At 49.5% G+C, this 23,774-nt stretch overlaps 8 protein-coding genes across 8 annotated transcripts; 4 read left to right on the top strand and 4 right to left on the bottom strand.

The window, feature by feature from the left end:
• Positions 1–2,746: 2,746 nt before the first annotated feature.
• On the bottom strand, positions 2,747–4,492 carry PFICI_04744 (uncharacterized protein; the record flags this gene model as incomplete). The annotated part of the gene is made up of 3 exons (XM_007833325.1): positions 2,747–3,831; positions 3,871–4,038; positions 4,096–4,492. The coding sequence occupies 3 exons, from the start codon at positions 4,490–4,492 to the stop codon at positions 2,747–2,749; spliced, it is 1,650 nt and encodes a 549-aa protein (XP_007831516.1).
• A 994-nt stretch (positions 4,493–5,486) lies between these two features.
• PFICI_04743 (uncharacterized protein) lies at positions 5,487–6,133 on the top strand (the record flags this gene model as incomplete). The annotated part of the gene is made up of 2 exons (XM_007833324.1): positions 5,487–5,842; positions 5,914–6,133. 2 exons carry the CDS (start codon positions 5,487–5,489, stop codon positions 6,131–6,133), a joined length of 576 nt encoding a protein of 191 aa, XP_007831515.1.
• A 1,051-nt stretch (positions 6,134–7,184) lies between these two features.
• Positions 7,185–8,093, top strand: PFICI_04742 (uncharacterized protein; the record flags this gene model as incomplete). Its single annotated transcript, XM_007833323.1, has 3 exons — positions 7,185–7,651; positions 7,722–7,879; positions 7,933–8,093. The coding sequence occupies 3 exons, from the start codon at positions 7,185–7,187 to the stop codon at positions 8,091–8,093; spliced, it is 786 nt and encodes a 261-aa protein (XP_007831514.1).
• Positions 8,094–9,706: 1,613 nt separating this feature from the next.
• Positions 9,707–11,674, top strand: PFICI_04741 (uncharacterized protein; the record flags this gene model as incomplete). Its single annotated transcript, XM_007833322.1, has 1 exon — positions 9,707–11,674. One exon carries the CDS (start codon positions 9,707–9,709, stop codon positions 11,672–11,674), a length of 1,968 nt encoding a protein of 655 aa, XP_007831513.1.
• Positions 11,675–12,021: 347 nt separating this feature from the next.
• Positions 12,022–13,705, bottom strand: PFICI_04740 (uncharacterized protein; the record flags this gene model as incomplete). Its single annotated transcript, XM_007833321.1, has 4 exons — positions 12,022–12,461; positions 12,513–12,775; positions 12,834–13,459; positions 13,511–13,705. The coding sequence occupies 4 exons, from the start codon at positions 13,703–13,705 to the stop codon at positions 12,022–12,024; spliced, it is 1,524 nt and encodes a 507-aa protein (XP_007831512.1).
• A 1,476-nt stretch (positions 13,706–15,181) lies between these two features.
• Positions 15,182–16,261, bottom strand: PFICI_04739 (uncharacterized protein; the record flags this gene model as incomplete). The annotated part of the gene is made up of 1 exon (XM_007833320.1): positions 15,182–16,261. The coding sequence occupies one exon, from the start codon at positions 16,259–16,261 to the stop codon at positions 15,182–15,184; it is 1,080 nt and encodes a 359-aa protein (XP_007831511.1).
• A 2,226-nt stretch (positions 16,262–18,487) lies between these two features.
• Positions 18,488–20,264, top strand: PFICI_04738 (Glucose-6-phosphate isomerase; the record flags this gene model as incomplete). The annotated part of the gene is made up of 3 exons (XM_007833319.1): positions 18,488–18,987; positions 19,048–19,581; positions 19,637–20,264. The coding sequence occupies 3 exons, from the start codon at positions 18,488–18,490 to the stop codon at positions 20,262–20,264; spliced, it is 1,662 nt and encodes a 553-aa protein (XP_007831510.1).
• Positions 20,265–22,188: 1,924 nt separating this feature from the next.
• PFICI_04737 (uncharacterized protein) lies at positions 22,189–23,244 on the bottom strand (the record flags this gene model as incomplete). Its single annotated transcript, XM_007833318.1, has 2 exons — positions 22,189–22,667; positions 22,734–23,244. The coding sequence occupies 2 exons, from the start codon at positions 23,242–23,244 to the stop codon at positions 22,189–22,191; spliced, it is 990 nt and encodes a 329-aa protein (XP_007831509.1).
• Between the last annotated feature and the right edge of the window lie 530 nt (positions 23,245–23,774).

Raw genomic sequence — 23,774 nt, 5'->3', positions numbered from 1 at the left:
GGCTGGGCTGGCTGGCAAAGCTGGGCGTTGGCTGTGATGGTTGGGAACTAGGTAATGTAGGCAGTTACTACTATTCCGGTACGATTGATTACAATATGCAAGAATTGTTATTGTTGGAGAGAACGATGCTCGAGGGAATGAATGACGAAAATGAATGAAGTATGATATTCTCAAGCAAGGGAGTAGTTGTCGGCCACGATCAAAACGACATGACGAGGGTTTCCCCAGCTCGGCTTGGGCGGTTCAAGGCGACCAGTGAGGCGACGAGATGGAACAGGATCAAAGAGAAAAGTACTGTAAAGCGCATACAGGACTAAAGGTGAGGAAGCCTTTAGGATAAGAGAGATGGATGGGTTTCATGTTTGACAGTGACAGCCAGCCAAGTCAAGGCTTGCTTGCTTTGCCTTTGCTCCCGGGCATACTCATGGCACCCGACCCAGCCAGCCAGCAGCCAGCACCCATCAGACAGACAGGCCAGACGAAGGCGTCCCCACTGGCTCGAGCGGTGACGATTCATGGACTACGTGACTTAGTGCCCGCGCTGAAAGAAGGAGCTGACTCGACTGGGCATGTTGGCGATACAGATTGACTCGAGCCAACGCCAGACGCTAAGATGAGGTGGTGGACCTGGTGGGAGAGGCCGGCCGCATTGGGGAACCGCTTCTCTCTTCCCGCTGTCGTTCGCTAGTCTTGGGTCTGTGATTGTAAAAAGACAAAGTGAGTGGACACTAGTAGATGGCAAGACAGGATTATGACTTGAGCCACAGTGGTAGTAGCTCACGGATTCCCGTTCAACCGACTACTGATGATGATCACGTCAAGCCCTTAGGTGGACACTGGGTCCGGCCTGTCAAGCACACAGTACTAGGCGATGGCTGAGCCAAAGGGACTTCACCCGAGAAGGCCTGGACTAGCAGCGACCACTACACTACAACACACTACAGACCAACTCATCATAGTATGGTAGTGTAAAAAAGTAATGTAGTATCGCCTCAGGTGCACGAGGCACCCAAACGGAAGATGCCGTAATCTATGCGCCAAGCTTGCCGGATGCCAGATTGCGCTGATCGCGGGCAGCAGATCTTTGCAATACTTGTAATTGACATTCAAATGGTCTGATGAACGCCTAGGTAGGTATGCATCTGATGAGAGGTAGGTGGTACTTGGTAATCGATAGGCACAGAAATACCGCCTGGGCTTGAGCCTCAATACCGCAAGCAAACGAGCTGTATCAATTCTTTCGTTTGTCATCTTCCGTGTTGCATTCCGATTGCTCAGAAAGGCTGCAGGTGTCCCACTGACCGTCAGGGGAAGAAGCAGCATTTGTTCGATTGCCCCGCTGGGAAGTTGGGAAGGGATTGGGCTCGCGGCTGATTGGCAACGCCAGCGGCCGGGGCGGCGCATCCCAACGAGCTTCTTCCTGGGTCCCTGTTCAAATGTTCAGTAATACAGTAATTGCATTTCCAAGCAAGGAGATAGTCCAGCTTGGTCGTCGCTCGAAACTGCATATCATACATCAAAAGAGGTAAAGCAAACAACCAAAACACACAAGCGTTACCATCGGTCCCAGAGCCATGGTAAGTTTTGGCATGGAGACTAGTTTGTTTTCTCCCCTCCCTCCCCTTCTTCTTCTTCTTCCCTTTCGTAACAGCACTGGCCACAGAGGAACAGCGACCCAGAAAAGACAATTTCTCCCTTCCCCACGTCGGGAACGGCAAGACGGGAAAAAGGTGGCCCTCAGCGCACAGGCATATCTGTTTGATTTTGGTATGGCGCAGAAAGCACTGAGCTGGGAGGAGGAGGAAAAAGAAGAACAGGAAGAAGGGGCACACTTGCAGCAGCCTGCAGGCAGTAGCATTTGGTACTGGATGCAGGTACCATTCCTTCGTACTATACTAGATGCAACTGGCCAGTATCTGGGCCTTTCCACTCTTGGGGGAGCTTTTTTACATTGGACGCCGCACAACGTGGATCCTTGACCGAGAAAACCCTGTCGTTGCCGCGTACGTGGTCCTAGAAGGGGAGAAAGTTGACACGGAATCGGGCCACTCCCGCTCTCGAATGGCCAATGCATCCCATCACATTCAGAATGCAACCGGTCAGTAAGTGACCATGAACAAACGTTGGAGCCTAGGATGATATAATCACCAGGTCTGGCTGCAAACGAAAGGGTCAACCTTGATGCGCCTCCTTTGAATGCCAGATGGCATCTCGTGGGAATGTTGATGCCCCCAAGTTTCGCCAGACGACCTACCCAAGAGCTGTACTAATGCTTTTCACCTGATTAGAAATGTCACGATAGACGACATATAGTCAATCTACTTAGCCTGAGGACGACATGGCTCACCAGCTCATCGTAAACAGTATCAAGGATTGCAATGCTTTCATGTCGAGATCATATATTATAATCATCGTCTAATGCCCCCACGGTGGCATCTTCATATACTTCTAACTTCGTTTCTAAGATACAATTTCAACAAATGGTAAAAATTGATTCGCCAAAGGGTCTTCTCCGGCCCATCCCAAAAAAATCAGAGCTTTGGACAAATACCCACAAAAGGTTTGACCGCCATGGCACCGGGACCAATGCTGACAATTTCTAGAAAGACTAGAACCCAGTTCCAAGCGTCGAGTATATACTATTATGGATCTCCTCCCCCACGGCCGTTTACCGTCAGGGACTGAGGCCCATGCAGCAATTGTCTTGGAAAACTTGAAACCCCCCTGGTCACGATGACACGGAGCTTCATTTCGTAGCTTCGCGGTTCGCTACAGCACCCCCGTCCGTTCGTTGACGGGATTTGCGCATCATCTCCTCGTTTTTCTCGTGCCTCCACTCACAGCTTTCTGCGAATTCGCAGATGCGGCACTTGTAGACTTCCTCGATTGGTACGCCATCGGGATTTCTCTTGCCCAGCCACCAGCTCAAATCCAGCTTGAGATAGTTGTTGAGGGCTTCGGCATCCGTCGGAAAGCAATGGTCGCCAATAATACGGCCATCCTCCCTATGACGATATACAACTGCCACCAGGTCGCCGAGAGTGTCTGCACCTTGGGGAAATGTTTCGCGTAATTCCGCCTGCACCAAGGGTATGATCTGCTGAAGAGATCGATACCGAATCAGGTCTGGCGCCGGAGACAATTCTGTTTCCCGAAAGCTTGGAGATGGACCGGGTTGTCTCTCACGGGAGTTTTGCGAGGGCAGGCCAAGAGCATCCTCTCCCGGCTCCACCTCATCAAACACCTCATCATGTAAGTTGCCGATCTGCGCCATGAATGCGTCTGAGAAGCGCACGTCTGGTTGGAGCCCGTACCGAGCTATAATCTTGGAGAAGTCCAGTTTCCCGGCGCCCATTTCGCCAAGCAGACGGTGATATATGAAAAGTTGGACTCGGGAGGGTCGCAAAGCGGCCCCAGAAGGTAATCTAGTACTGCCGCGGGTCTTGACATCGGTGAGATAGATCCGCCTTCTATGGGGATCAAAATATTCCGTGATGGAAGACTGCTTCCCGACGTATTCAGATGCGGCACCCTGTGACGACTGGCTTTGACTGAGCTCCTCTTCAAAGCCGAGATTGGGACTCGTGTAACTGAGCTCATCAATAACTCCATTGACAACTTGCCCCTCGATCGAGCCCCAGACCTCGAGTTCCCGCGTGAGACCCGTGTCTCGCAACGTTCGGAGGCCTTGGATGAAGTTCCATAGCCGCAGTGCAAACGCCTCTTCCTTTCGGCTGACGTTGATTTGTACTGTGGTGTGAACTTGATCTTCCAACTTTTGGTGGACTTTTGTTCCACCTTTCATGGCTGTAGTTCTGGTCTTTCTCCCCCCTGGGAGTCGTGTAAGTGTATACCAATATTGCAACTCACACCATGCACCAGAAGATATGTCAGTGACAGTAAGCGGTTTTTTGGGAAATGACCGAAAGCGCTCAATCGGTGTTTTCTTGCCCTCTTTTGACTTCTTTGATACTTCATCTGGCTGTTGCGATTGGGGTGGTTGAGTTTCAGCAACAAGACTCAGCAATGCATGGCTCACTAGGCGCTTCGGTCAGTCAGTGGTGTTTGCCCGATGAAAGTGGTGTGCTGGCTTACAATCCGGGTACTCGATGCCGTCCATTGGCACCGAGCTGAGACCACCCATTGTCGTGCTGCGAGCATCGGCAGGCCTCCAGCCCCCATCACGGCCTGCGGGTATCGCAACCTGGCCCTGCCAAACGCGGCTGCTGCCAGCGTCGGTCGCTGATGCATCTTTCTGCTCTATATCGCCCTGCAAAGGATACGTCGAGAGATCTGAAGCGAGTAAAGCATCTGTAGTTGGCTGGCCACTGTGGGTGTCTGGACTGCTGGCCGAGATTACAGCTGTGACTTTTGAATTCTGTGCCTGCTCAAGAAGTTGTATCACGATACTCTCCTCCTCGAGGGTAAAGTCCGAGCCGTAGTCACTTTCCAGGGCCTTTGGGTGATCTGTGGCCCGAAACTTGGTTGCCATTAGGGACAGGTTGGTGCGTTCATCCCGCACTAGTAGCGACGCGATAGTATAGATACGGGCAAGAAGAAAAAGAAAGTTCAGCAATCGAAGACGTCTTTGACTTGAACGGGCCGAGTCATGATGTACAGCAACAGGCGGCCACCTTTAATGGCAGACCCCGATTTGGATGTTTATTGCCACGCTGCGGCCTAGGTTAGACCTTTCCCAGCACTGGAGATTAACGCGTTCGGAGCGTCGCGCCATCACGTGCCTTCTGGCTCCCACTAGCTGGCACATTTAGGTAGACTTTTAGGCAGGTACTAACTGTAACTCAGCTTGATTACTACCTGGGCCTACCTAGAGCACGGTGGTGTGCGTGTTACTTCCAAGGTTCCTCCAATTGAAACACCACGATTGCAAGCAAAGCAACGAATTACTGTGATTGATCGAGCATCGTTGACAACAAACTTACCATTTCTCGAGCCTTGATGTGAGAGAGTCTCAAACCATAGTTGTCTTCAAACATCCAATAACCCATTGTCCCATGGTTCAATGTGTTTGACTTCAAATCACATGGCGCTATGCCAGGTGATCAAGGTATTCGGCTGCAGTCCATAGGTTCATGACTCCTTACTCTCATCAATTGCTCAATTTCTTGTGGCTCTCCTCCAGAGGATTTTATCCGTGAAGACGCACTGGTTCTCATCTCGCCACGGCCATCAAGCCTCCGTATTCGCTGTTATTGAGCGGTTGGATCACGAACACAACTTACTGATGCTGATCTTACAACTTGGTCTACTGGCTTTATTCTGGTGCCTGCTACGGTCGCTAGGTGGTCTGCCTGCTCCCGGCCCCCACCAACACCGTGGCAGAGATACAAATCAATGCGATCAATGCGAGCTGGTCACGCATGAATTCAAGGCAGCAATCATGTACTAATTTTTGGCTTCTCGCATTCCCCATCGCATGATTTCTCGTACCAATCAATCAATTAACCAAAACCAGCGACAAGGCAATGCACGTGCAATTACAACAAAAGCAAGAGGGCCGCAAAGCCTCGTCGCTCCTGCAAAAGAACAATGATGCAGCAGCAAGCCCGGCGAGCAAAGAAGCCCGGCGGCAGCAGCAGCAGCCAAGCCCGAGCTTGGACGACTTGCCGGCCGAGATCCACCTCTTGATCTCCAAGCAGTTGATCTACCCAGATGCGCTTTCTTTAAAGCACACGAGTCGTTATTTCTACTCGCTAGTCGACACTGGCATCAAATTGAAGGTCGCCTGGCTGATGGAGAGACGGAGCCTACACCTCGAGTGTCCAAACGATCGGCGCTGTGACCTGGGCAGCGACTTGAAGTTTTGCAGAGGGAGCGTCAGGTATGTTTTCCACCATATAGTAATTGTGATTTCATCAAAGAATTCTCCTGTAGCTAAAAATTATCTGCCAGGCTCCTCATGCAACGTCGCCGCGAGCATATGGAATGCGAATCGCGGCCGGGGCTAGGTTGTCTGGTGTATGGGACGCATACCTGCCTGCATCGGCCACAGCTGAGAAGTCGCTGGGCCAAGTGGCTGCGAGCACAGTTCACCATTGAGGCCTGGTGGGTTTTGCTAGCTCTCATGCCGATCTTTCTGGGGTGGTTTTATATAGTCGATCTGCTGCGGTGAATGAGTAGGAGCTGCGTCTATATAATCATGCGTGTCGAGTCATTGAACAAACTGCCGCATAATGCACAGTCGGAACGATGATCCGCTTATGAGGAACTAGGTATCGTGAATTGCGACTCATGTTTGAGACTTGCTCGGGAAAATAGTTGATTAAATATGTCCCGGATTGCAAGTACCATAGCTCGCAAACTTGAGTAGCTGCACTCTAATGCTGTTCTGATTAGTACGCAATCCAGGTTTATTTCCATTTTGAGCCGAGACTTTGCATAAAACTTCAATTGATTCGGGCATAATTGTAAACATAACCATTGATAACAATGTGTATAGTTGAAGACAATTGACCACGGTCCGCCCCATAGGCGTGACTATCATCATGGTTCGCCATTGCCTACATGGATATTTTGAACTCACGGAATTAGCATTCAGAAGGGACGAGTAACACGATCAGATTGTGGACTTCTTCTCAAGAGACCAATCGTGTGTGTTACCCTCGTGTGGAGGCCTTTCAAGGAGGCTGGAAACCCATGCGCGCGCCTTAGTTGAGTGTCCATCTGTGTAAGATGATTGGTCCACGCGCGAGGCGCTTACAGAGGGCCCCCCTTTGTCTAAGGGTGCAGACCACGGTAAGAGGTTCCGTGCGAATAAGAGACCCGAATCGGGATTTTTGAGATCTTACTTATGTGTCCAAGGATATTTTCGCCCGTGAGTAATATGTCCTGGTTGGTCGAACAAGAGATGAGTCTGGGGGGCCTCCGGGTAACACCTTGGGTCCCAATAATCAATACAGATGCAATGGCTCGGACTGGCCGTGCCGTCTCGTCGTGTGACCTCCCCCAGGCACAGATTTTGAGTTGGTGCTTCTGGAACAAGTGTGCTGGATGGTGGCGTTCATGGTGGTACATTGTAAGTCAAAAAGAGAAAATTCGCTACCTTATTGATCCAAAAAAAGAAAAAAAAAACAGCCTCCTCAAGAGAGGCGGCGCATGTGCTCTCTTTTTTCATACGTTTTCTCCTGCCATTACTCTCTGTAGGTCAATGATCAATCGTAACGATGAGGCTCCCATACGTATCTGTCGCCATATTCTCCCTTCTCTCGTTCTGCCCGGGCCGTGCCGCGCCTGCGCCAATCACCGGGACGGCAGTCCAAGCCCGACAAAATCCAAACCCCGTGAATCTACTCTTAGCCTTGATCACACAGCTGTTTCCACTCAACGTCTTGGTGCAGGATCTGGGAAGTCTCGTCGAGGATGCCGAGACCGTCTTCGCGGACCTCGCAGGCTTTGACACGAGCCAAGACGATCTGACGGCGGGCCGGTGCGGCGATGTCGTCATCGTCTTTGCCCGCGGCACCTCGGAGCCGGGCAATGTGGGATCTCTGGTGGGCCCGCCGTTCTTTAACGAGATGCGGGAGAGGCTGTCGACCCAGGGAAAGTCGCTCGCCGTGCAGGGCGTCGATGACTATGTGGCCGATGTGGAAGGGTTTTTGCAGGGCGGAGACACCAAAGGCAGTCAGAGAATGTAAGTCTTCATCTACATACTTTCAATCATTATAGGAGAGTGGGTGTGGCTAATAATCCGAGGGCCGTAGGGCGGACTTGATAACACAAGCTCAGACGCAATGTCCATCTTCCAAGGTCATTATGTCCGGTTACTCACAGGGTGGACAACTCGTCCATAATGCTGCCAAGTTGTTACCGCAGTCAACAATGAGTGATTTGAGCTCAATCGTCATATTTGGAGATCCATGTACGTGGGCGAGCTGTTTCTCACATCATACTTGTGACTAATTGCGAATATAGTCAATGGCTTCCCGATTCAGGGAGCAGATGCTAACAAAGTGTTGACCATATGTCACGTCGCGGATAACATTTGTGACCATGGGGATTGGATACACATGCCACACTTGACGTATCTTATTGATGCAGGAACGGCAACAGACTTTGCGTTGGAAAGAATGTGATTGTTGAAATAATGAGACAATAGCTTTGTATACACGCCTATGCTGGCGGGCCGGTGCGGTGATGTAATCATTGTCTTCACCCGCAGCACCTCGGAGCCAGGTGAAGTGGGATCCTTATAGCCCCGCCGTTCTTCAACCAAGTGCGGGAGAGGCTGTCAACCCAGAGCAGGTCGTTCGCCGCGCAAGGCATCAATGCCCGGGTTTGGTGCAAGTCGCAGGCGCGGAAGGTGATTGAAAGGATGCAGCCGTGAAATGGGGGGCGGTTCATTTCGTGGATCGTCACTGTGGCTCATGCATGAGTCGAAAGTCCTCCGTCGCATGGGGGTCATGCCCTTGTACAGACCACTTGAATTCTACTATGTATGTAAGACATTACTTTAGTGTCTTTTTTCGTTAGTACTACTTTCTCAATATACTTGACCAGGTTACGCGAGCGTGAGTCAAGCACGGAGACGAGCACGTTATACCACCAACAGCTTCTGTCGTCAATAAACCATACACTCTTGTTCTTCTCACGTATTTGACTTTAATTTATCGCTCCACCACTTCGACAACGAAGCCATGAAGAACATCTCTTCCGCAGTACTCCTACGGGCTTGATTGGCCGCTACGAACCCCTGTAAGGTTTTCCACCTTGGCGGTGCTGTGGGATGAGGTGTAGTCCTCGCCCGACTGATATATCAGACTAGCCTGAGCTTGTTCTGAGCATTGAACATAACTCATTAGATGCTTCTCTGGAAAATCCAATGACTTGACAGAGCAAGGTCAAGGGAATAACTCTGCGTTGCAGATACTGTGCCCCTTTCGCGATACCCGGCAACGCAGTGACTTCCGCAACTGGCGGCATAGGAACATATAACGTGGTGTGTTTATGAATATTCCGACGCATCATTGCACTCATCGGCGGTGAGCGCGCATCCTCGAAATAATGTCTCAAACACACGGTTTTCAAGGACATGCAAAACAATGGTCTCTATGAGAGACGTGACAACTTTCTTTGGGTGCTGGGGTAGCAGCTCTGCAGTCGGCGGCTGCTAATCTACTATGTATGATCAGCCAACAACACGATGAAGAGAAAATGACCTCACCGAAAGTGTACCCTGGTGCAATCTGCACGAAACCCCTCGCGAAAGTTTAGTTTTCAAGGCAGACACCAGGGCTCGACAAGAGCAACGTCTGGCGACTAGTGACGACTAGGATCAGCCTATACATTTCGCTTGGACATATGGGGCCGAGTTTGGTACAGTGAATGTATACCTAGGCAGTCATAATGGAAGGAAAGAACAACATCGTCAGCCTGGTTTCTTCTCTTGGCTCGCCCAGCACAGCCGCAAAAAGGTTGTAAAACTTCTTGCTAGCTTCAGGTTGAAGTTGATTATCAGCTAACACAGCCATATGTTGTCTAATTGAAATCAGTTAGCTTCGATCTTTGCAGCTTTGCTTTCGTGCGACAGTCGAATATTTATACCGTATAAGATGCTCCATCAAGTGGTAATATGTCTCCTCTGCGTAAACCCATACTATAAGATAATTCCTGCAAGTCTTCTTCGGCAAGCATCACTTCACCAAGTAGTCAACCAGCGAGAGCGGAATCATCATCATCTTGAAACAATATGGAACACTACACGTATGCGCCGTTGACTGAAGTCAATGAGATTAGGGTCTTGGAGCTTTGTCCTGGCTCTTTCGATGATACCCTTCGTGTTCAACTCCGACACAGCGTTCTCGGACGTCAGGGCTCCCTATCATATAAAGCACTATCCTATACATGGGGCAGTCCACAGGATCCTGTTGCGGTGGAAATATTCGATACTTCCAAATATCAATTCGTCCAAGGACATATTACTCAGAATCTCGCCTCTGCACTCCGGCATCTTCGAACAGAATCCAGCACAAGGATCATCTGGGCTAATGCGATCTGTATCAATCAGAATGATGTTGCAGAGCGAACGAGCCAAGTTGCAATGATAGGTGACATTTATCGTACAGCAACAAAAGTGGTTGCATTTCTTGGACCCGCGAGCCTGGCCGAGTCAGCCATCACAAAGCGCCTGGAGAGCATCTCAACCATGCTAAGGGTCGACTTCGGGTCAGGAAACATAATTTCCATCAATAAGGAAAAGGAAGGTTGGGCCGATATGGAGCAGGAGGTCCCATTAACCAAACAAGACTTACAGAGCTTACATCGTCTTGTACAGTGCTCATGGTTCGATAGACTCTGGATTCGACAGGAGATTGGCTTGGGAGGGCCCAGAGCCTTTTTAATATACGGGTGTCAAACCATTCCTTGGACAGCTTTCTGCACGTCAACATTTGCAATCCAGCACAAACCGCTTCCTAAGGCACTTTTACCAGACAGCGAGTTGGCCTCTCTACGACACAGACTTCGTATTATTGACAGCGTCGTCGTTTTATCGGAAAGAAAGTTTTCCCTCTCAGATCTCCGCCAAGACATTCAATACGCCAATTGTGTTGACCCAAAGGACAGAATTTACGGTGTACTAAGTCAACTCAACCAGCACGACGCGAAATTGTCAATTGTACCTGATTATAGCAAGTCTACACGGGAAGTGTATATGGGTGTGGCAACATTGGTAACACAACACTACGGCCATCTGGACATAGTTAGACAGGGCGGATTGAAAGCAAACGATATGGAGGACTTGCCCACTTGGGTTCCAGACTTCACCCAGCCCATGGACATAGGAGGGTTTGACTGCATGCCACGGCCTCTATACAAGCTCTTTCCAGATGTATTTTCGATAGACGGACACATCCTACGGGCGTCGGGACTACATTATGGATTTGTCCAGCACGCAACACCGATAAATCACGAATCGCTGCTGTCGAATAATAGAGCAGCAGTACGCGAGATCAAGCGGATCGCATTGACTCTGAAAGTTCATGATCAGTACCCGACAAAAGAAACTGTTCTTGAAGCATTATGCGCTACATTGATTGCTGGTAACTTCCAGGAAAAATGGTACCCGTTTGAAAGACAAACGCGGTGCCCGTCAGTACATGATGCTCGCAGGTTCCTCGAAACACTCATTGCTCATACAGAAGAACCCACGGGCTACGAATATACAAAACGAACTTACGTGCAGAGTGTACAAGATCAATGCAGAAGTCGCTACCTCTTCACCATGAACGACGGACACATCGGGATAGGACCTATCACAGCCATGCCTGGGGATGAAGTGGTCAGTCTTTTCGGACTCCATACTCCTATTGTGATCCGTCGTTCCTGCGACGATTCGGGCGAGATATATTATCAAATCATTGGCGTTTGTTACGTTCACGGCTTTATGCAAGGACAGGTGCTCGTGGGCCGATTGCCTCCGAACGTATGGGATGTCTACGACGAAGACAGGTCGCTGCCTCTGAATGTGAGGGGTTTCATGGAAAGGAAGGAAGGGGTCGACATGCCTTTCACAAATGACCCTCGGATCGAACCATTCTTGAATTCGCTTGCCGAGAAGGGCCTCTTAAAGGACCCTTTGATGGAAGAGCTCAGGAAGGCTGGACCCAAAGTACTAGAATCAGCGGGCTTTCCACTCAGGGAATTTGCATTCGTGTAACGTACATTCCGCGGTATAATTGCAGAATGAGTACCTCTCAAACAACGTATCTTATTGACGCAGAGAAAGGGGCGGCGGCAGACTTTGCGCTGAAACGAATGTGATTTTTGAAATAATAAGACAATTGCTTTATATACACGCGTATGCTCTTGTCCACCGCATGGCCATGCGGAAACCCATAGAAAGATAGCTAGTGATCCCATACACGAGCCCGCTCGAAGTACCCATTAACAACACTATTTGAAAACAATTGAATTGAAACATGGAAACTGGGTCCTCATATTTGGGTGGTACATGTACCCAAACAAATTTTTTCAGCGCCGCTCTCAAGAAAAAAAGCCCTCGTACTAGACCTCCACCTTTGGGGGGCTTCTTGGGCTATCCATGGAGACATATGCCGAGTCTGAAGCATCAGATGAGTAGACGAAGTCGCCAGTAATTGGCTCAGTGAGAAATGGCTCATAGCCAAAATTCGTGTCCGAGTTGGCAACAAAACTCTCAAAATCGAAATCTTCCAAGAACTGGAACTCAGGCAAAGAGGCGGGTTGTTGTGCCTCGAGCGGTTGTGACGGCGCCTCTGGGCCTTTTTTCTTGTCGGTCCACTGCTCAATGATTTGCTTGAATCTGTCTTTCACGATTTTTACGAGGCCGATTCTGGTTTCGTCCGCAAATTGATCAAATCGGTCCTCGAGGTCATTGCGAACCCCCTGAATGAGTTCTTCTTCCAGGGCCTTCATACTATCGTGGCTTACACTCGTTATGCGACTCGAATCCTCATAAGCGTAATCTTATTCACAGTTCAGTAACTGCATCGACACTATCAAAGATGTATACTCACAGGGAGAAGGAATCATGGTAGCCTTGGGGAATATGATGCGATAGACCTCTTCCCACCTCTCCGCATCATCCTTCTTTCCCACTGGTTTCTTGCGCAGCATGATATACTGTGACTCATTTATCCCATCGATTGACCTGTCCTGGGAAACCTTGCACGGGATCTCTGCTCGTTGATGGTCTTCAAGCTGATCGCCGCTGGTGAAAATTTCGCAACACCGGTTGCATTTGTTGTCCGGTTGCCGATGCGCGCGATAGATGTGCTCTCTATCATTATGGTTAGCTCACGGGGACATGTATGCTTGTGACATCAAGTCATGCTTACTTCAGCCTGGATATCGACGACCAACCCGGGCCAGTACAAGCTTGGCGCCCCTTGTATTTTGACGGGTCCCGTTGAAAAAACGGACAAGCGAGCTTCAATGCTGGAGAGATTTCAGTCTTGGTCCTTTTCCCCGCGCGTTTGTCCTGATCATTTCCATCTCGACCGGGATCAGAATCATCAAAGCTGTCTCGGTGAGCCAGCGAACGCTTCTGTCGAGTTGACTTCTGAGGTGTCCCGGCGCTGCTGCCAGAGGAGTTTGAGTGGTTGCTTTTGGGGCGCCGGGAAGAGTCCCCGGCACCACGTGTGTGAGATATAATGTCAAGGGCATCGAGGCATCCTTCAACCATTTCCATTAGCTTGTTGATCTCTTCGCGCTTCCGTCGGGCCAGGTAAGCGTCGATGAAGCTTTGGCTGGTGGATTGATTGCTGCCTCCGCGTGAAGTGACGGCAACTTTGGATTTCATTTCCAGTGAATCAGTAGGCGAGGTAATAACGACGACCAAGGTCGTCGAAGGAGGATTCGCTGGGACCACGGGGATGATAGCTCCTTTAGTCAGACTATCATTCTTGGTCCCTGCTGGGTGTTCGAAATGGCAAGGTTGGTCAAATACAGATGGCCTTGCTGGCTGAGGAACATATTAGCAAGAGCATTGATCACGAAAGGTGTCCAAACTCACAGGTGATTCGATTGTGTGGATATACAAGGGCGTCGATTTACTGGACCAGCGTTTCTTGGTGGCCTTGGCGAGGAATTTGCTACTTATTTTTCGAAGCTTCTGGGAGAGATTCTGATATTGATGATTAGGCGTGCTCGATTTGGTCGTGCGATTTGGAAATGGCCTGTAATCAGAAGGAGTGGCGAGTACATTCATCGTTCTCTGAGCGATACATGAGGTAGATGAATCAAACTTCAAAGGTAAACATGACGCATGTTGAAGTCTGTTATTGATTGTGCCTCTTTTGCGATTGAACTTGGGGAGTTTTATGGTAGACCCGTGTTGCGGAATCTGGGGAGACAAGATCTGGGGAATCCTGGAAAAGTAGTCTGGTGAGGCTGAGAACAAGAGGGGTATAAATGCGCCGTAAGATGCACGAACACGTATTCGCAACCGAACGGATAGAATGCTCGCATTTGCGAGCGACGGCAGATGAGAAAAAGGGCTATAATTCTCCAATCAACTCTGCAGTGACGCTTTGGGGGCCGTCCATTTGACTTTCGGTTGCCTTGATTCTAGTGGAGTCGGATGTCGTGAGATGGTTCGCATGGGCGACTGCATGCGGAGGAGGTAGCTTCAGGTGCGACCAAGTCCTTCCCCTTCTCGCTCGGGCGAACCTCAGCTTCGCCTATGAGAACAAATACCCAGACCGACCGAGCGGGCGAAGGCATTTATTCGCATCAGATCCGAACTCGGCCATTTCGCCATTGCTCGGCATGCTCTTCGAAATCGTGGCCAACAGCAGGTGTTCCGGTTATCTATCCAGTCAGCATAAGCATGCCAACATATCTTTTTTTCCCTATACTCTTTTCGGTAGCTGCCAAATGCGCATGTTGACCGGATTTAGCCGGGTCCCCAGATCATGATTGATGTTCAGTTCGTTGATTGTAATCGAGAATCATGGGTGGCTGTGGTCATTCGCAGCCACCATTGGGGGGGCCACTCCATCATAATTATATATAAGCAGGTTAGAGTTGGGATACATGATTGCACTCAAGGTGTAGGATATTCCGACCACAGGTTGTGATAAGTAGCACAGAACAGACATGAATACGTGTGTGCAATGCGTACCCTTCTCGTGCGATTGGTGCGAGTGTAATTCAAAAATCGGAAGGGAATGACATAAAACGGTTTATAACGTAGAGAGAGAGAGAGAGAGAAAAGAGAGAGTGAGGCACTGCAAATACTTGGGATTGAAGTCAATTTAAGCTTCGATCAACGACCGATTTTCACTTTCCTCAGTAGTCCCTTTCCGTAAAGATTGACCATTGCTGATTGGGAAGTCTGCGCATGTCGCGTACAGAAATCGATAGCCATGGGATGAAAGAACCAATTGAGCCCTAGAAACATGGTTGTCTAATCCACTTTTTATTGACTTGTTTGCGGAGGGAATTGCGAATCAACATGCTTCACGATGCTGTTGGTCCAACAAACCTCAGCGCCCCACGTCTTGGGCAGCAAGGCATATGATGAACTATAGCCATGCCATCAAAAATCTCCAACGAGGCGAGAGAGTGGGTCTGGATTTGTGAACATGATTTATATGTCTATTTCTATTTGAGCTTTCAAGGGTCTCGTCTATACTGTTATCTGATCCCAAATGATTACTTCCAACCGAGTGAGGCACGGTACCTAAAGTGCCTGAGCTCCCTCGTCGTTTGGTCTCACCGAAAAGGCCAATGTAACTTTCCCGGTCACGGTATTTACGGTATTCCGTCGCTCGAGGTGATGGAAGTGGTCCAGCTTCTTGCGTTGTTCCGATGTCCCGATTTGCAGCTGCTCCAGGATCTCAGTGACTGCGGCATAGAGGATCTCGATGCTGCCGTCCTCAATCTTCACTGCGATCCCCAAGGCTCCAGTTGCGCCCAGGCGTTCTGTATCAGCCGAGGCACGGATCCCAACGCCATAACACCCGTCGGCACCCAGTTTGCCTATGAGCGAAGGTGCGTATGCTCTCATGAGCTCTGTGCAGTATCGGTCATCGCCCCCGACGTATTCGGGAAATTCGACCATTGAATTGAAGACACGAGCCATGTGATCGTGGCGCTCGGTTTTTATATCATGGTTTCCGTCAGCGGCATCAGCAAAGCTGGCATACATGCCGGCCAAGCAGCGAAGAGGGAACGCTGGTGCCGGTAGATTGCAACCATCAAGTGCCCATTGTACCTCATCATTGCCGATATTTGGGGCGGTCAGATCACTAACGACCTGCTTCACCCTCATCTGCATGGGATGATCAGGAAGGTGGTAGTTTTCAACAGACGCACCCAGAGCTTTTGAGCCAGCAATCATGCCGCAATGCTTTCCCGAGCAGTTGTTGGTTGCCGGTCCGGGGACAAAGTCGTTCTTGATCCACATCCGGTTCACCTTGTCCGAGAGCGCAGCGTGGCCACCGCACCGAAGATCCTCCTCCTCTGCGCCGATTCTTTTCAGCATGTCGTAGGTCCGTTGAAGATGGCGATCCTCGGCGCTGTGTGACGCACACATGAGCGCAATGTCCGCTCCCTCCGAGACTGTTGGGTCAAAGGCGCCCGTCTCCAATATGGCAAGAGTCTGAGCTGGCTTTGCAGCCGATCGAGCCAGAGTGACCCGGTGCGGGTTGCCGACGGCGAACAAAAGTTTGCCCTTGGCGTCGACGACAGCCGCGTGTACCTGGTGGCGGTTCTCAATGACACCGCCTCGGTCTGTCACAACGCAGTCACGATGATGCATTTTGAGACAAACGGGGGGGATCTTGGGAAAGGGGTAAAAAAGAGTGACCATACGGCGGGTTTAGCTCGAGAATATTGAACCAATACTGCCGTGGATTTTGTGAATTCAAATTGGAAATTGGTGGTTTGGTTCTTGGTGCTTATCCAGCGCCATTAATCGTATTGCTGATGGTAGAGCTTTGCGCAAATCCATTTCATGAAATTTTCAAGAATGAATCAAACAATCTGGCTCCGTGAGGTTTAATTCTATGACTCACGCTATGCGCCCTTCGCGCTGCATGTTGTGGAGATCATATCATCCATTATACTCTGGTGCTTGAACCACTGCAGATGACTTTCATCTGCTATGAATAGGTAGGTATCAAGACAAATTCACAGCCCTAAGATGTTCAAACCAGACAGTCCCTCCGGCTTTTTCATATCCATATATAAAGATGGGCAGTAGTATTTGATAGCTCTTGAAATACGACTATGAGTGGGTCTGCACTTACCGCACACCATAATCGATATCCATCCCGTCAATGGTCAATGCTGGTGCTCGTCGGAAGGCGGCTAAAACAAAGCTGCCACGGGCCGTGCTTCACATTTGGCAGTGAAATTGGAGAATACCATTATGAAAAACGGATTATACTAGAATGATGAACACTGACGTGAGACTGGGTGACAAGTATTATGGCGCCTAAGGATATGTTTGCACGAGGTGGCAACAATGATCAATTGTCGATTTGAGCTGGGTAGGCATAATGAACTTGATTATGGACTTGGTGAGTACTTTAAAGAAAAGAAGAAGAAGAAAAAATAGCTCTTCAGCCGAGCTTGGCCCATGTACTGGAGCTTTTATGACATGATTGTCAGTTTCGATAGTCATTTCACCGAAGTGCTTAGTTCCAAAATGAACAAGAAATATGCCTCACTGTCACCAGACCAATTGAACCACAAAATGTATCCAGTACCTAGGGTACCTGCTTACATCTTTATCTCTGTTGCAGAGCTCTTCCGGTAGCATTTGCGCCGTGAATATCCTTGCACTCTGCGAGGTCCTTACTCAGCCTGCCCCCCGGCCTATCCGGAGGTCATAAAGGAGGGTGAAAGACAGACAGACGGACGGGAATGCCTGGAAAGCTCGGCTTGACTGGAGGACTCGGAACAAGGTGGAGTCGCATATTTGTGATACCCTGCAAGCTCGCTGTCTACAGTCATGTCTAATGCTTGTGCACGACCAAGCTGAACAGATGATGGGAAATATATATCAGATGGTTTCAGAAGGTTTCAGTGCATCCATCGCTGGATTGGGCTGGAATGCGGCTGGGCTGACGGGTAGGATCATTGATGCGAAGTAGATAGGTACTAAAACCTATTCACCTAGTAGTAACTAGTACATACATAGCTCACTCAATTGAGACGACAGCATCGCAATCTAGGTAATAATTAGAGCATATTATATAATACATCACAACAATTAGGTTATCTAGATGGAGACAATAGTAAAATCTCTACGATTATCACCCCATGTTACTCAGCGTGAAATATTGGATGCTTGTGGATCGACCAGTATTTTTTTGCCATTTCTCTGCTGGGCGCGTGGACAGCAGAACAATCTCACAATCCTGCACGACGTCACCGTCATTGCGGGGCAGTTTCGGAGGAGCCCCTCATCCACTCAACGCACCTTGTTGAGCTATCGTGAAGCGGCATTGGCAGCAAGGAAAAGCTCCTTGATTCCTCATTCTTCTGCACTCAATTTCTTTCATTAAGAGCATACCTGCTTTCACAAACGAGAAATCAGATTCTTGTTAGCAATTGACTTGTCCTGCAAGACATTGAACGCGAGAGAGAAAAAAAGAGGTGAGTAAAGATGATTTGGAATCCTTGGCCTTGTCGGGTGGCTTGCACACCACACACACACACACACCTACGTCCCAGCACTTTCCAGTATCGCCGACAGGCTGGAAGCTTTTACCCCGCCAGCCATCTCTGGCGATCCTGGGAGACACGCGCGCCTCACATTTTGCTTTATGTAACACGAACGGATCCCGCCCTTTTTTTGCTTCATAAGCTTCGAGTCCCTGAATCCAAGCTTCTCGCTTCTTCCATCTTGCAAAACTCAAAAAACAAAAACAATTCATTTTCTTCGGCGACTGACTGGCCATCTTTCTAGCTCGAGAGTATTAGACGATAGTCCTCTCGACATTTTTACTTTGATCCGACAACCCCTATACCTACCAAAATGCCTCAACCGACTTCCCTCCCGGCCTGGCAGGACCTTGAGAGCCACTTCAAGACGGTCGGTAAGACCTTCGTCTTGAAGGAGGCCTTTGCTCAGGACCCTGAGCGCTTTGCCAAGCTCTCCAAGACCTTCCACGACTCCCCCTCCAAGACCGATATCCTCTTCGACTTCAGCAAGAACCTGGTCACCCCCGAGACCATTGACCTGCTGGTCAAGCTGGCCGAGCAGGCTGGCCTCGAGAAGAAGCGTGATGCCCTCTTCGCTGGCGAGAGAATCAACTTCACAGAGGACCGTGCCGTCTACCACCCCGCCCTGCGCAATGTCGGCGGCTGGGAGATGAAGGTCAATGGCGAAGACGTCATGAACAACTCTGGCGGTGTTAACGAGGTCCTGAACCACATGAAGGAGTTCTCGGAGCAGGTTCGAAGCGGCGAGTGGAAGGGTTTCACTGGCAAGAAGCTGACCAACATTGTCAACGTTGGTATCGGTGGCTCTGACCTGTAAGTAATCTGCCCAATCATGTGTCGTGGCGGATTGGCAATACTCATACTGGAGAACAGTGGTCCCGTCATGGTGACAGAGGCTCTGAAGTTCTACGGTGCCAAGGACATGACTCTGCACTTTGTGTCCAACATTGACGGTACTCACATGGCCGAGGCTCTGAACGCCTCCGATCCCGAGACCACCCTCTTCCTGGTTGCCTCCAAGACATTTACCACTGCCGAGACGACCACCAACGCCAACACTGCCAAGAAGTGGTTCCTCGAGAAGACTGGCAACAAGGGCGAGATCGCCAAGCACTTTGTTGCTCTGTCCACCAACGAGGAGGAGGTCACCAAGTTTGGCATTGACAGCAAGAACATGTTTGGCTTCGAGAGCTGGGTTGGCGGCAGATACTCTGTCTGGAGTGCCATTGGCCTGAGTGTCGCCCTCTACATTGGCTACGACAACTTCCACAAGTTCTTGGCCGGTGCCCACGAGATGGACAAGCACTTCCGCGAGACTCCTCTCAAGGACAACATTCCTGTTCTCGGTGGTCTGCTGAGCGTTTGGTACAGTGACTTTTTCGCCGCTCAGACTCACTTGGTCGCTCCGTAAGTAACTGCTCTCGAGGAATTAAATAAACACCTTGCTGACAGCGTTTTCTAGCTTTGACCAGTACCTCCACCGCTTCCCTGCTTACCTGCAGCAGCTGTCCATGGAGTCCAACGGCAAGACCATCACTTCGGACGGTACCCCGGCCAAGTACACCACCGGACCCATCCTGTTCGGCGAGCCCTGCACCAACGCACAGCACTCCTTCTTCCAGCTTGTCCACCAGGGAACCAAGCTGATCCCTACCGACTTCATCCTTGCAGCCAAGTCCCACAACCCCATCTCGGACAACCTGCACCAGAAGATGCTTGCATCCAACTACTTTGCCCAGGCTGAGGCTCTGATGATCGGCAAGACGGCCGACCAGGTCAAGGCTGAGGGAACTCCCGAGAACTTGGTGCCCCACAAGGTCTTTATGGGCAACCGACCCACCACCTCCATTCTCGTTGGTGGCAGCATTGGCCCGGCCGAACTTGGTGCTCTGATTGTCTACTACGAGCACCTTACTTTCACCGAGGGTGCCATTTGGGACATCAACAGCTTTGACCAGTGGGGTGTCGAGCTGGGCAAGGTCCTGGCCAAGAAGATCCTCAAGGAGCTCGACGAGCCCGGCAATGGCGAGGGCCACGATGCCAGCACTGGCAGCTTGATTGGTGCTTTCAAGAAGTACGCTTCGCTATGACTAGACTCGGATAAGGAAGAGGAGGTAATAGAAAAGAAAGCTAGGCTGTGAGTCTTCGGATTTTCCGGGTATCTTCTCGGGGACTCACTCTGCCACATCCTTGGGCAAGGGAGGAAAAAGTAGGGCTTGACGATTTTATGATGACTGGTGTTTTGACGTACATCCTATAGCGTAAAGGGAAAATACAAGTAAAATGGTATAACAAATGTTCAAAACAGGTGACGGCCCATTGCATCTATTGTAATCATGTTTCTTGTGACCAGCATGGCATTGTCAAGATACAAGGAACTTTTGGTGGGAGAATGATTGGTTGGTTGAGTATCAGTACTTGGCTATAGGAGAAGTAGAAGACATGTATATATAGAATAGAACAAGGTGAGACTGCTAATTCGACATCCATCATTCATGACATATTCCAAAAATTGAATCTTGACAGGACTTGAATTGATACGACCAGTAACCAAAGTAGAGAATAAAATTGAAGATGGTCTACATCTACGAAATTAATGTGTGGGAAGCTGACTTGACGACCCTTACTGTTGCTTCCCGCTGATATCATGTGGATTATTCCTACAGACGTGTCGTATCTTGTTCCGAGTTGATCGCTACGCCGTTGTGAATTCATACTAGGAGGTATGAACTTTCAGCCTATCGTTCCACGTTGGTATGATCTTGCGTAAATTGGGGTTTCAGGGCTCGTACCTTTGAATGGCATGGCCTCGCAAGGTGGACGCCTCGGTCGTTCGATATTGGTGACTGAAATCCAATTTTCCGTCATGATCTAGACAGGACCGCTGAAAGACGCCAAGTCAGTGCTCGGATTCGTGATTGTAATGCTTGGACAGGATATCCCCCCTCGGGTTTGTTCGGTTCGAGTTTGGATATATGTTATTGTCGCACTGACGTAGTCAGTACCCACCGCAGATCACCTGCGTGTGTATATAGTCGCTCTTCAGCACCTCTCTTTTGTAGACTAGAGATCAACTCAGACAACTTTCAATGCTTCCTCGATCATCTCGTCTTCAGTTCCCCCTTCACACATCGGCTCAGGTGAGAGTTATTCTGTTTGCACTCACAAGGGTATGGTCAATGTTGGAAGTTTTGGAGATTAAATCTCCAGCACATCTTCGCAGACAAAACCCGCGCATGGGGATAGATGGAGTAGGAGGTTTTATCGAGGTCAATGCGGTCATGTGGTGTAAAGAGAGACGTCCCCATACTTCTTGCTGATTATCATTGACGTCTATAACCTTGAATGTGCCGAGGCAGCTGCGAGGGCTGCTGGAGGCCGTTATCCATACGACAGGGTAAGGATGGATAGGAAATGTATCAGAAATGTCGAGGCGGCGTCAAGATGAACACTTGATCAAAGGAGCGTCTGAAAGATGTCTGAGTTGATGCTAATGAGCTCCAAAAGAGAGGTGCGGAAGGGCTATCTATTTATACACGAGCAGGTGAACTGCCCTGGGTACTGACTACGTCAGAGCAACACAAGATGAACTCGTTTGGAGAGGTAAGCAGAAACTGGGTAGGAACCGGCAAATACAAGGAAAGTATGATTAGTAGATTGTTTTGATGCAAACAAAGACCAAGTTGCCGGGGCAGGGGAACATGTGATATCAACCAGGCCAGGTCGTGACCGCTTTACTACTCTCATGAACATGGCTGTCACTTCCCTCTACGCTAACCCTACGAGGACCCGGCGGCGCGAAAAAGCACTATCAAAATCAGGCCAAATTTCCATATATTCGTATGGAATGCACCGAGATCACAGAAGAACAAGAGATTCGTGCAAGCACTTTCGTCAAGTGTGATGTGGCTTTGCGAGCTTTCAGAATCTATTCGAATTCAAGTGCGGAGAGAGATCTTATGTTCATTGAGATAAAAAGCACATTGTCGAAATGGAATACGCAGACGAATACATTTATTCGTGATAAGAACTCTCCATGATGGAAACGGGAGCACGCCTGCCTGTCCATTGGTGGAACAGTGCAGCTATTCCCTCAATACCATCCGGAATTATACTGCTGGCATGCAAAGCATCGGACGCTTCGCAAGTATAAGGATAACCCATTTCATCAAAAGCTGACTGGAAACATGCCACAATCTTTTCGACACTTGCCTGATCTTTGACCACAAAGAATTTCTTAGCAGGCAGGAGACCAATCAAATGTTGAGCGCGGTGGACTTGGGCCAGACTCAATTGGCCTGGCGCCGAGGGGAAGGGCATGAGTGGGTGCGTGACGAGAGAGATGGGCGAAGTTATCCTGGAAAGTTGGCCATTGGCGCCCATGCCAATGGTGAGGAGCGGCTTGGTGTACCTTGACTGGTAGTCTCTGATGAACAAGCCAAGCTCATAGCAGTCTTCGATCTGGGCAGACATGATGCTGAGCTTAATGATATCTAAGTTTTTTTGTTCAACTATTAGCATTTTCGCTTGCAAAAATTATATAATGGACATGTAATTACCACCAAACTCATTTGCAATTTCAAAGTGTTTTTTGAGTTCTTCACTGGTCCACGCGACCTTGCCAGACCAATTATGATAAGACGCGACAACTTGAGTGTCTCCCTTTTTCGCCGTGACTTCTTGTATCAGAGACTGCGGCCACTCAATCTCAACGTCAATGTACTTGATGCCTTTTTCAATAGCAAGCAGCATCAATTGAAGTGCTTCCTCGACAGCGCCATCGGGAAACTTTCCGCCTTGTCCCCTGGTTCTGATGGTGTACAAGATTGGCAAAGGCGACAAGGCTTGCAGCTCTCGGATCTGGCTCTCAACATAGTCGAGAGGAGGAAGGTTTTCCTCGCCCAGTGGCCCTGGATTTGGACTGAGGAGGTCTACACGAAGCTCCCAGACGTCTCCGCCGTATCCTATTCGAGTGATGACGTCCCTGGCATCTTTGACATCACCAAAGGTCAGCGGTATGATGAAAGTCTGCTTGCCAGAGGCATAGTTGGTCGATATAATGTCCTGCATTCTGGCGATGGAATTGGTTTGATGTTGAATGATATGTGGGTTTGACCTTGTACTCTCAAGACTTTGTTTGACTCATCTAGACAACTACCCGTTCGGCTTAAACCGAGATTTCATCTTTATATATTCTCACCCCTTGACTTGCGCTCTCAAGTAACATGCGGGTAGAACGTGCAGCATGTTCTTCATCGGAATCATGCTACCCCAAAGCTGTCGCCGCGTGAAGTGATACCCGAAGGGCCCCGCACATGGGGTAAGGTCTTAGCCTTGACTCCAAGGATCGTAGTTTCGACTATAGAATTTGCAACAAAATTATCATATCCGAAAAGCTCACGAGACGTTCATGCTGCTCCGATCGCGGGCGGGCTTCCAACAAAGTGACTTGGGCAGACACTTGGCATTTGTCTTGTTCTTCCATGATGCAAGTCTTATTTGGCATTTACTACTTATAGGACCGAGATCCAATGCCAAGTTAAAGCTCAGAGGCTCAAGGAAGCTCCATATGATATCACCGTGATGACATGGCACCATTG

Source organism: Pestalotiopsis fici (genome assembly GCF_000516985.1).
Source record: "Pestalotiopsis fici W106-1 unplaced genomic scaffold PFICI_Scf_3, whole genome shotgun sequence".
NCBI classification, from domain to species: Eukaryota; Fungi; Ascomycota; class Sordariomycetes; order Amphisphaeriales; family Sporocadaceae; genus Pestalotiopsis; species Pestalotiopsis fici.
The sequence above is the reverse complement of the archived record's forward strand: the minus strand, read 5'-3'. Positions and strand labels throughout refer to the sequence as shown.